General features: G+C 44.3%; 1 protein-coding gene across 1 annotated transcript in view; it reads left to right on the top strand.

The window, feature by feature from the left end:
- LOC147685244 (hemoglobin larval subunit alpha-like) overlaps window positions 1-5,919 on the top strand; it is a 374,458-nt gene extending 368,539 nt beyond the window's left edge. Inside the window, exon 3 of the mRNA XM_086939607.1 lies at window positions 5,783-5,919. Coding sequence (XP_086795733.1) covers window positions 5,783-5,911 — 129 coding nt within the window. The 3' untranslated portion in view covers window positions 5,912-5,919. The remainder of the gene's footprint in view (window positions 1-5,782) is intronic.
- The last annotated feature ends 6,537 nt before the right edge of the window (window positions 5,920-12,456 follow it).

Here is a 12,456-nt window from a genome sequence, read left to right as displayed (position 1 = left end):
ATTTTTGTTGCATGATTTACTCATCCCTCCTGCACAATTTGACCCTACTCTACCATATTATTCCAATGGCCCGTCTTCTTACTCTGCTGCTCCCTTTTTGGCAAGATTGGGAGTACATTGATTCAATGGGAAACTTGGCAGTCACCGAGATTTTTAAAAATGTACTGAATAATTCCTGAGAGAAGGGAGGTGCCCAGTCATAAGTACTAGTCATCTAAATGCAGTACAGTGGTAACTATATAGTCTTTTCAACAAGTAGCAGTGTACTGCCGTCCTGGGTCTACTAATTTAACAAACTGTTTGATCTTGGGCATATAACACAATCCGTGTGCCTTATCCACTGATCCGACAATACAGCAGCACTTTGAAACAGGATTAATGTGACAAATAGCCGCCAAAGGGGTACTTCCTGGCTCTGGCACAGCTTTAGGTCCAGTTAGAATTACATGTCCATAAAGAGCTGAGCTTTCATGTAGCATCTGCCTGCCACCCTCTGTCTAACCAGAATGTGGCGTTCTGGCTGGAGCTGCCGACTTTATCTGGGGAACCAGGTTCCAGTCTTGGCATCAGCTCAAGATCCTATGATTCTGGGCAAATCACTTAGTCTCCGTGTGCATAAGAAAAGAAAAGAATGTGTCCTTGTATAATGTAACTGGTTCTCATGTTAAGCACTCCAATACCTTCAGGTCGCATTTGTGCGATATAAAATTTCAAAAAATGCTTTTCATCTCTCATTCAAGGCTGTTTGCATCTAGGGTTGCCACCTGGCTGGTTTTCTGTCCTGTTCTGTTCTGTTTCATGTCCCGGCTCGTACCAAATCACCTAAGACTGTTATTTTTAGGCCTTATCTGTACATATTCAAAACTTCAAATTTAAACAGAAAATACATTTAATCGTGCTCTAGAGCTGCACCCATCCTGAGGTCAACAAAGACAGAAACGACTTGTTATAAATAATACAGATGCTTATGCTTAAAGTGGTAGTTATTAGTTTGTCCCGGCCTTTGCAAACTCCTAAAACAGCAACGAATGGCTTGGATTTTTCTCCTGCGACGTGACAACCCAATTTGCATCCCAATATTTGAAGCTGATCCTGATACTGCATGGTGCAGGGCCCCTCCTGTGCAGCAACGGCCCCTCCCAGACACTGACAAGCATCTCTTCCAAAGCTCGTTAGGGCTGAAGTAGTGAGAGCTGCTTGTGGTACCGAAGGGACTTCCCCTGTTCCTATCAGCGCACCACTAGCCTGCGAGGCAGGGCTGGACAGGGATCGCAAATCAGCCCTGGCAATTAAGTTCGACCAGCCACTGGGGGAAGGGGAGGGTGCTGGCCAAAACTCCGCTGCTGCTTGGGCTTTTGTTATAAGGGGCTGATTACAAAACCGGTCCCCACTAACAAAAATGACCACCCCCGTCCAAAACCGGCCCCCACCATTCCGGTACAATGGGAAAATGCCGGTGCCCGCTACGGCCAGTCCGGCCCAGCTTCGAGGCCAGGAGACAAGTGCCCCTCCCCGTGGCCTAGCAGCGTTGGAGCATAGGTGCAAGGCCCCCATATTGGTGGACTGAGTGCAGGGCCCTGGGCCGTTGCCCATGCCTATCGCCATCCCTGAGCAGATGATATTTGTAATAAAAGGTTGAGCATTGTAGCTCTGTCACACTTTTATTTTGTATTTATATGGTTGAGTGTTAAGTTCTAGACAGCTCTAAGCATGGGCTTTGTTTTAACATTGGCAGGTTGCTTGTCAACTGTTCATTTCCACTTAAACATAGTGTATTACTTAGTGAATATTCAGGATTCAACCTCGACTTGAACAAACCATGTAGTCATCACTCACCCTCTACAAATAAATCACACCCTTTTCTTAAGTTCAGAGGTTTTTATGCCAAGTTTGTGTCATAGTGGTTCTTTGGGCCTGGGAGATACCAGCCCTTCTCTACAGCCCAGGTCTGCACCCTTTTATTTTGACCCCATTCCTGACTCTTACCTCCGTTCTCGTAAACAGGAAGGTCCTGTGTCGTTCCGGGTGCATCTTCAAAGTTCGCTGGGGTAAGGCCACTGGGACCCTCCATCGTATTGCCTCTGAGAGCCCTGGTACTTCACCTTTCCTGTCCTGATCTCTCTGAACACTGAAGGTTCTGATGTGATACCAGTTGCTATGGCCAGAGTTCTGAGTTGTGACATCACACAGACGATGCCTCAAGCCCTGGTCGCAGTGTACATTTGAAGCCATGGCTTCCCTTGAACATTCTAAACATTGGGACCTAATACCCAGAACCACATTTCCACTCTATAAGCAGCGACAATACATTTATATTACAGTGTCACAGTCTTTAAAATTATGAATTGTATTATCATATTAAACATTGCATTTTGAGAAATATCATGGTGCCACGCTGGGCCAAAGGGGATAGTTCCTTTGCTCTCACACCTCGTTTTTAACCATGTAAATCAGACAGTAACAGTTAGAGGTGCATGGTGTAGGCATAATGGTGCCTCGCTGTCTTTATTTACTTATGAAAGAAAATTAAATCAATCATTCATTCCAAGGGTCATTTGGTGCCCGATTAACTAATTCATTGTACTTTTGTGAATGTATGGAATATTTATGTGCCATGTAGAGGGTGGTAAATTGCTTGACTCATTCCCAGAATTCCTAACCATGCATACAAGTTGGCAAAAAGCTATTGAACATTTTCATAGAAATGCTTGACAGTCACACACACTACTTGAGTATCTCAATGCTCTCTTGCACAATGCCTGTGGTGGGACTGCAATATACATTTATCTCAGCCAAAGAGCAGGTACGAAATAGACACCATCAGTGCAAGTGCCCTTTGGAAATAACCATTTACAGCATGGATATAACCACTGCAAGCTTCAGTCACTCACAGAATATATGTAGCTTGGGCATCAGTAATGTGTGAGGCCCTCTTCCACAGAACTGTCACAACTCGCCTCAAGCATCAAACAAAGAACATGTCCAGCACAACAGAATCAGAGCAAGCTCCCTTCTCTTACAAAACATGACATAACATGCCCTATTATGGGTATCAGTAGAGCCAACCTTCCTCACACAAATAATGAATCAGTGGGCCAAGCATGTATGGAAGTCAGAACTGGTAACACAAGGAAAGCAATAGTGCAAGCTTCCCTCATTATCATATAAGTTGCAGTGTGGATACCTACAGTGTAGTCCTCACTGCATCAAGGAGCAAGTCCAGCATGGCCATCATCAGTGCAAGCGTCTCCCTTTCAAAGAATAAGCACAGCAAGGGCATGACACCTTCAACCTTCCTATGATGAAGGAACATGCACAGCATTGACATCACCAATGAAAGCTTCATACCCTCACAGAATATGCATAGAATTAGCACCAGGGGAGCAAGCTGCCCTCCTTTACAGAAGGGTGGAGCACAGGCGTCAGCAGTGCAGGCTTTGCTTGCTACAACCACAGGGACTCCATGGAGGGAAGCGGGGCACAAGTTCCTCCCTCTCTGACCATGTTTTACATCTTCCCACACTAAGCACCTCAAGGGCATCAACTGAGCAAGACTCCCTCACTATGACAAAAGGTACACCTTGGGCATCAACATTGCAGTGTTCACCTCATGATAGAGAGGGCCCAGCATCTCAATCAGAAATGTGTGTTTCCCTCTGTTAAAGAACATGTGTGACATTAGCGTCAGCAGTGCAAGCTTCCTCTGATAATAGAACATGTCCTGCATGGACATCACCAGTGCAAGCTTCCCTTGATAATTGAACATATGCTGCCTGGACATCACCAGTGAAAGCTTCCCTTGATAATTGAACATATGCAGCATGAGCAACACCAATGCAAGCTTCCCTCCCTCACACACTATGTATAGCATGGTCTTCAAAAGTGTGAGTTGTCCTCCCGCAGAGAACAGACATAACAAATTAGTAGAAGTGCATGCTTTACCCCCCACAGAGCAGATGCACTATGGGAATCAGTAATGCAAGCTTCCCTTATACAAAGAACAGGTTCTTCTTGGACATCAGAAGCGCAAGCTTTACTCCCTGACATAACAGGTAATGCATGGACACCAATAGTGCAAGCTTCCCACACTAATGCAAAAGGTATATCACAAAGATTAACAGGGTAAGATTCACTCCCTCAGAGTGCTAGAATGGGCATGTGTGATGCAAGATTCCTTTTCAAAGAGAACCTGATTCTTATAGACATCAGAAGTGCACATTTCCTTGTGCTCAGAGAGGTACAGCATGGCAGCAGGAGTGGCAGCGTCATTCCCTCACAGAACAGGATTCATATGGACATTTCCTCGTGCTCAGGCCTTGGCTCAGCAAAGGTCGGCGTGACAGACACTCTTCTTGTTCAGGTCAGGCAGCCAGGAGTAAGACAAGCGCTTAAGGAGCATGCTCCTGGCTGGCTGATGTGAACTGTGCCAGGCTGATAATTTCACAGCCCTGTGGGCGTGCCCTCTTCAGCCTGGTTCCTCAAGGACTTTCCCTCTTGTCAGGTGGGGGAGCGTCCCTGATTGCTTCCGACCTGGGCGCTTCAGTTTTAAGCCCTGAAGTGCCCAGGGCTGAGTGTTAATCGGGAAGGCATCAGTCCCAACCCTCTTGGGACCTCTGAGGCATTCCTCTCTACAGTGACCGTAAGTTTTATGTTTTTATTAAATGTTTGGTGCATGCATGCCTGTATGTTTGTATAAATAGATGTATATAAGTGTTGCGAATGGTTGTGAATGTGTGTTTGAATGCATGGGTGTGAGTAAGTGTGTATGTGTGTGTGGGTGGCCCCCCACCCTCCTTCCTGGTAAAGTTACCAGCCGCTAGCGTATTTACATGGTATTGTTACATAAAATGGATCTACATGGAATGGATTTAGTTAAGCAGAGATTTTCCTGAAAATCAAGCATAGATCCAACCTTCTTGGATCTAAGTTGGACATCACTGCCATGATAAATGTATGAGCCGTGACCTGTGGAAGACGAGGCTTTCAGTTTCAGTGGGTAAAAAAAGTTCTTTTAGGCGACCATTGCTTTTATCGTTATTATTTCTCTTGATGACAGGGAATAAGTAAAGTGATACCACAGCAGTACCCATTTACTACTATTAAATGTCTTTGTGAATTAGCCTTAAAATGTTCAACTCCCTATTAGTAAAAGTGCAAAGAGAGCACAGTCTTGTCTATCTGTACTAATTGTATTAATTGATTCAGAAGTTTTGGGGCTAATAGACAAAGGCATGAGAGCAGCCACGGTCCGTGCAGGTAACAACGATAGGGCGGTGGGGCTGGGTTGGGGGGATTTCGAGGGACGATGCTGCTGGATAATTAAATAAATAATACATTTTCCCTCGGCATCGTCCCTCAAAATCCCCCCTTACCTGGTCCCACTACTGTTACCTGCACAGACCGCGGCTGCATGAGAGTACGCAAAAGAATACTACATGGAAACACTTTCACATACTTCACGATTCTTTTGTTCTTTCTGCTTTCTTTGATTGAAAGCCAGTGCAAAATCTTTGTTAGTGGTGAGGATAAAACATTGGACACAGTGAGAAATACAGTTGCTTTTTTGAGGAAGTACCATTCATGTACTTTCAATGAAATGTTGTTAACGAAAATAAAATACCATTTGCATATGTTTTTATCCGTTATGTAGGACAGAAACTGAGTTTCTCAGTATCTTGTGAATTTGGCATTGTATCACTGGTCGTTCTTTCCATTTTATTCCAGTATTTGTCCAATTGCTCCCTGTGTGGTGGTGTTCACTTTCTGCCTTTCTCTCTTTCAGCTGCTGTCCCACTGCATTCAGGCTACACTGGCCGCCCACTTCCCTGCTGACTTCACCCCTCAGTGCCAGGCTGCCTGGGACAAGTTCCTGGCCGCAGTGTCTGATGTCCTGACCTCCAAGTACCGATAAACTGTGAGCTCAGCGCAGGAGGACTGTCTGTCTGCGGGGATCACAAGATGGCTGCCGTGGTGCTACACATAGAAATCTGTGGGAAGCTCAGAAGATGCAGTTTCCGTTTACAGAATATGCATCAATTGCAGCTGCTTGTTCCACCAGGCAGGATCACTCGTTTATTTTGTAACATCTTAATAAATATGTACACCTTTCTTCTTTGACCTCTGGCTCTAATTATGTTCTAACTTAGTCATGTATGTGCTCTTTTATTGTATAACTATTGTGTTATTGCACATTTTCACATGTCTGTTAAATATTACATATTCCCTCTGGTGCAGGACATGCAGAACAAGTTTCCCAGCTCCATGCCCAAGTAGCTGATTTTCAGCAGGTATTTTCTTTGCCTTAGGGGACTTGTAGTCCTGATTTTATAATGAAATGCAGTGGTCTTGAATCTTAGCATTTAAAGGAAACACCTGGACTGTATGAACTACTTACATGGTGAAATGGGAAACGTGAGAGCACTTGACATGATTCTGAAGGGGAACATGTCATCTTGGCGGCAGTACATATGACACTGCAAAGATCACACAAAGTAATCTTGTACGTATGTATGTATGTGGTATTTCTACAGCGTGAACAACCAAATGACAATAAATGAGACAAAAACAAAAATAATGGTTCTGACAGGAAGAAAAAGACAAAAGATGAAATGGTTGTTGGGCCAAACACAACTAGAGCAAGTGGAGAGTTATCGATATCTCGGTGTCCTCTTCAATGAGACCGGAAGTTTTGTACCACAAAGGGAAGATATAGTAAGGAAGGCGAATAGCTTGATTGCGGCATCTAGAACCCTACAAAAGAATCTATCTGCACTGTCATATGGACCGCTGTTAAAAATCATAGCTGCCAAATTATTACCATCCTTAACATATGGCGCTGAAGTGCTAAATGGGAAGGATGCTGTGCTTATCAACAATGCTGTGGCAAAAACTTATAAAATATTATTCTCCCTACCATGTAATGCCTCACAAGCGCAAATAAGGATGGAATTCGGTACGAAGAATCAGCTATATGTCCGGCAAGGCCAAACTTTAAAAGTTTGGAATAGAGTAAAAAATGATCAGGACAATCAATTGTCTATAGCTTTGTGGAGAGAGGTTAAAGATAACCAGAAACTGCAAGCGTGGAAATACCTAAACAATGCAAAAGAAGAATTTGGAATATCAGCAATCTGGGAAAACACAATAACGCAGGAAAGCTTTAAAAAAACAATCAACAAGCTGGTTACTCACCTATCGCTGCTAAAAGACAAAGCTCTATTAGTAAAACGAAAGCACTCATGGCCAATCATAAACGGCTACAAAAAAAAACAAAGCCAAACTTACCTTCATACTGCATGGTCAGTCCAAAATAAGCGAACATTTATAGGAGCACGCTTTGGTCTATGGCCAGGTTTGTGCCATCTTCCACCCTGGAAGTCAAACGAGGGCCATACATTATGTAGACTTTGCAAGGGGGGCAAAGAAGACATTGTGCACTTGGTATGTCTGTGCCCTACCATAGACTCAGAAAGGAGACTAATCCTCAGGAGGTTGTTTAATGCACGAGATATAAGAACCTGTAGACAAGCAATAATGGCGTGCTTAAGCCCGAATGACCTACCAATGAATGTTGCTTTTGTAAAAATTTTAAATGTGATTGCCAAATGTCTTAAGGAAAATTTTATCTAGTCATATTTATTTTTTTACTATTTTCTTTTTAATGACATTTACTATTTGCACAATGTTTTAAATGTGTATTGATGCTGATATTTTCTTTAAGGTCACGTTTTTGTAAGATTTTAATTAATCAAACAAATAAACTTAAACTTAAACTTACAGCGTGAACTTAGCCAAAAGGCAGCAGAGACCTCTGCATGGTCACAAATGTCGTTACCACCCTATAGAGATATTTACGGCCATGATGTCACACTAAAGAGCATTGACAAAAGTACATTCTGGTAGGCCACTCCTATCAGTGCTGGTGAAGTATTCTACCTCTTACTGATCTCTGTAAGTATACGATTGGGCAGCCACCGCGTATTTTGCATAGTTCTGAATTTGATGCATTTGCCACATAAACTATGATATGCAGCGTAATCTGCAGATTTTAACAAAAAATATTTGTTTCTCGCTCAGACGGTTCAGAGGTTATTACAAATGTAGCAACACGTGTGGCTGTGCAGTGGAAGACCCTTTGCAAAGGCTGAATGGTCACCTTTCTGTTGCGTATTGCTATATTTAGGAGTGACACTGGTACCAATTGGGTGCAATTTATGCCCAGAGATTGTTAAAAAGTCAAAAAAATTAAAAATAGTGAACTAATACTCTCACAAAATGTGCGGTATTGTGGCGCATAATTTGTCTTTCTTGCTGCATAATTTAGTCAGCCCTGCAGCATTATTAGGCCCTCCCCTGGGGGAACATCACTTACAACACATTTTTTACAACGCACTACCATTACATCGCAACCATTACAACGCAAACCATTACAACGCATTGCGCTGGGGGGCGCTCTAGGATAGGGAATATATTTAATTTACTATCCAACACCTTCCCTGCTATCCACGGGGACTGGAGTTGGAATAGTAAATTAAATAATTCACTATCCAGCGCCTAAAAGCATTATGCGTTGTAATGGACTGCGTGGTAAAAACCGCGTTGTAAAGGCATGCGATGTAAAAGCATGCGTTGTAGTGACACCAATCCCCTCCCCTGTGCATAACTCAAGTGGCCTTGGGTAAAGCCCTCTGATGCAGGGTGTCATTGTGTGATCAAAGCTACACGACAAATAAATATACAACTAACTAAAAATTGGCTATTAACACACACATGTGGCAAAAACACTTCTGCAACAACTTACAGGTGTTCTTCATTTCACTGCACCAATATCCGTCAGAAATAGAAGCTTCAGGGGATGGTTTAGGAGATGCGAGGAGGCCATGTCACTGACAGAGTTATGGAGAGCAGGGACCCCTCCTTCATATGTGGCCAGGATTATAGTCAGAGACATGGAGAGCAAGAGGGAGTGTGGAGATGGAAGACAGGTCATAGATAATGGAGAGAGGCACAAGACACAGCAGAGGGGCAGGGGACGAGATCGAAGAGACAGGGCAGAGGGGAGAAAGATGGACAGTGGTTAGGAAGACACGGGGCAGAGAGAGGCTCAAGTGACAAAGACAACTGAGAGGAGAGAGGGTAGGTTTACATGAGAACTGTTGAGACGTGGAAGAGAGGAGAAAGGAGGAGGAGAGGAACTGCATGGAAGAGGGGTAGAGATAGGGGAATGGAAAAAGGCAAGTCAGAGGATAGGATGTATGTGGGCACATACTCCATATTGGGCCCACGGCAGCCTCCCCTCCTGCCTCTGAGGAACGTGTCCACCCGTGCTGGAGAAACGGAGAGTAACTGTAGCGAAAATTGTCACCAACTTGTAAAGAAAGATCGAAAGATGAAGAGAAGCCACGGACTCGCCTTTTTTCCACACAGGGCCACACAATATTGGTCGTTCTGTTTTCAGGAGACCAGCGCCCGGATACCCTCCCGGGTGACAAACAGCGCTCTACAAATCCACCGTACATTACATTAAAGTCCAATCAATGCACACAGCTCCTTTCAATCACAATACATCACAATGCCTGGTATGGACCACGATAGGGCTTGTCTTCAAAGTACATCAGCCGCCACCAACCGAGGCACAATACATGAAAGTAAATAAAACAATGCACCAAGTCTCTGCTCAGAACTCCAGGGTTCTTGCTCACATTGGCTTAGATTTTCACACCTTCAGATTACTGATTTTATAGAATCAGTTCCCATGCCTTACAATTATCCATCGGTGGTCATGGTGCAATTGTGCTCATTGTAGAGTTCAATTCATTAGTACGTAATGCAACGTAATATAGCAGTTTTCACAAACCCTAGGTAGGTAAAGCCCCACACCATCACTCATAACATTGTTCCATCCCCTCTTTCAATTGACCTTCGTTTGCTAAACTTCATTCTCTTTCCTCCCTGTCTGGTTGCATCGACGTCTGTACCCAGGGCCGGTTGTAGGATTCTGGGGGCCCTGGGCAGAAAGGGAATTTGGGAGGCCCCTCTAATTTGCATAGACGTGACACATTCAGGGCTGCCTGCATCTCAATAGATGCCCCTGAACCTGCAGCCCTGCCTTCTCTGTAAGTGCCTCTTAACGGTTCACAATGGGCTGGAGGTGTGAGGGTTGCTTATCTGCAGAGAGAGTTAATACAGCCAGGGTGCTAAACAGAGGGACAATTTAGCCCTCCCGCTGTGCCTCTGCGTGGGTGGGGGCCTAGTTGCTGGACAAACCTGTGGAATGTGTTTTCTTGCAACTGCGGCTGCCCCCCACCCCTCACCCCCCTCAGCTTCGCTACACCAAAGAAATGAGGCCACGGGAGGGGTCCCCCTAAGGTGGCCGCACTTGCAAGGTCGCACCTTAAATGCCATAACGTGGCTGTGTCGCATTGGTGCAGGCCCCAAGTTGGATGGCTGATGACGGGGCCCTAGGAAGCTGCCCACGGTACCCATGCCTAGCACCTGCACTTTCTGAACCCACCAATAACCCTATTGTTGTTTTTCTCCCTGCATCACTCCTTTACCTACACCTGTCTCTGAGTAACTATGTCATCCATATGTCCCACCTCTCTTTCTCACCCTCACCTATCTCCGTCTCATGTCTCTCTATACGTCGCCTAACTTCTGTACCCCAGCCTTCGCTTTACCTCTCTTTCTCTCACTCTCACTCTCACTACATCTCAATGTATCTACTTCACCTGTGGCTCAAATGTCTCTTCTTTTTCTTTATTTTCACCCCATCTCTCTTTGTACCTTTTACCCCATTTCTCTTCCTTCCTGTCAGCCTTAGTCCTCTCTTTATCTGACATCTTTTCTTTAACTCACTTCTCATTTTATGCTTCCCTCTACAGCAGCACTCTCTGCTTTTCATTTCTCTGTTTCTCTCTTCAACCTTCTGTCTTGCCTCTCTTGCTCTATCCCATACCCCTGCATACCACGCCTCTCACTCTACATTTCTTTCTTCCTGTCTCTAGGTCTCTCTCAACTCTATAACCCAATACATATCTCTCTGCTTCTCTTTTGCTCACTACCTCTGTATCATTCTTTTTGGCTACCTCGCTTTTCTCTGTCTAACTGATTACCTTGTATCTCTCCCTGCGTCACCTATCTCTTTACTTCAACTTTATCTTTACCTCCCTTCTACTTTACTTCTCTTACTGTACCATTCTATTAACTGCTCCACCTTTCTCCACTCGCTCTTACTGAGCAGGGCCCGTGGTCACTGTCTAACCATAGAAAGGGTGTAGGAGGGACAAGCCAAGTGAAGCGGATGGAAGAGAAAATTATCAGGTTTGACCCCTGGGTTTTGGCATTCCCTGCAGCAGTGAGCATCCCAGGTATAAAGAAGGATTTATAAATCTACTTCAAATAAAGCAAAACTCGCAGCTCTATAGGCCAGATTGTAAGGTTTGCACGTTTCCACTAAATAGTCACCAAAACTCCCTTACCCTTTCCTTCCTACACCTGGAGGGACAAGCTGGCTAGACCATGAATTCTACGTAAAATGTTGCAAGACCAAATTGAGTAGTTCCAAGTCCAAAAAGAAGAGGCTTTAGCAATGGGTAGCTTGAACGTTTGGCTCGTTTGTGTGTCCCTATTTCTGAGTTTTCATGTATAATTGAATATTTTGAATATTGAATATTTTGTGGCATCCTGAGGGGTTGACTTAACTGAAAATGGGCAACAAATTCAAAGTTGTTCGAAACAGGATATCCCAAAATGTGTCTTGCCAGGCACGCCAACATTCCTTAAAATGGCTCTGCTCCAACCTCTTTGTATTCATGCCAGTGTCATTTCTTGCCATCTTTCCTGCTGGCTCATTTCGGATCCTGATAATTTACATAAAGCAGCACAAGCAGTGGGCAGTCGAGAAAACTTGGAGGAAGAGCTGATCCAGAGATCACACAGTTTAGTGAACCCTGGATGCTGGGATTACAACATGTTTCCTGCGCCCAGATCATGAGAATGTAGCCGCCAATCCAGTGTCCACAAATCTTTACACCTGGACTCTATTCTTCTGACGTAACACATGAATGCTCAAAGAGTACAACACACCTCCCACACATAATCAGTTTTCCCCATACTTTAATCCAATCTCACCAACTATTAGCATCCACCCTGCCCTCTTTATCTCATTTCCAACTACATTCTGATGTGTGCCTTTCACTTAGCCATAGGGTACCATCTCACTTTATGGCATTACGGACACTTTCTACCTCTGGGCTTTTTTATGTGAGCTTCTAATGCATTATGGCTCTTGTAGTCTTCATCAGGACTGGGCTGGGGAATCAAAAGCAGTCCTGCCAAAAATGTTCAAACCTTGCGGAACCTCTCCCTTTCTATCCATTAATTCTCTCTCTCGCTTCATTCTCTCTCTTCTCCATCCCTGATTGCTTTCTCTCTACCTTAGCCCTCCCTTCCTAT

This window comes from Lissotriton vulgaris, chromosome 10, assembly GCF_964263255.1.
Source record: "Lissotriton vulgaris chromosome 10, aLisVul1.2, whole genome shotgun sequence".
In the NCBI taxonomy this organism is placed as follows: domain Eukaryota; kingdom Metazoa; phylum Chordata; class Amphibia; order Caudata; family Salamandridae; genus Lissotriton; species Lissotriton vulgaris.
This window is presented reverse-complemented; position numbering and strand designations above follow the sequence as displayed.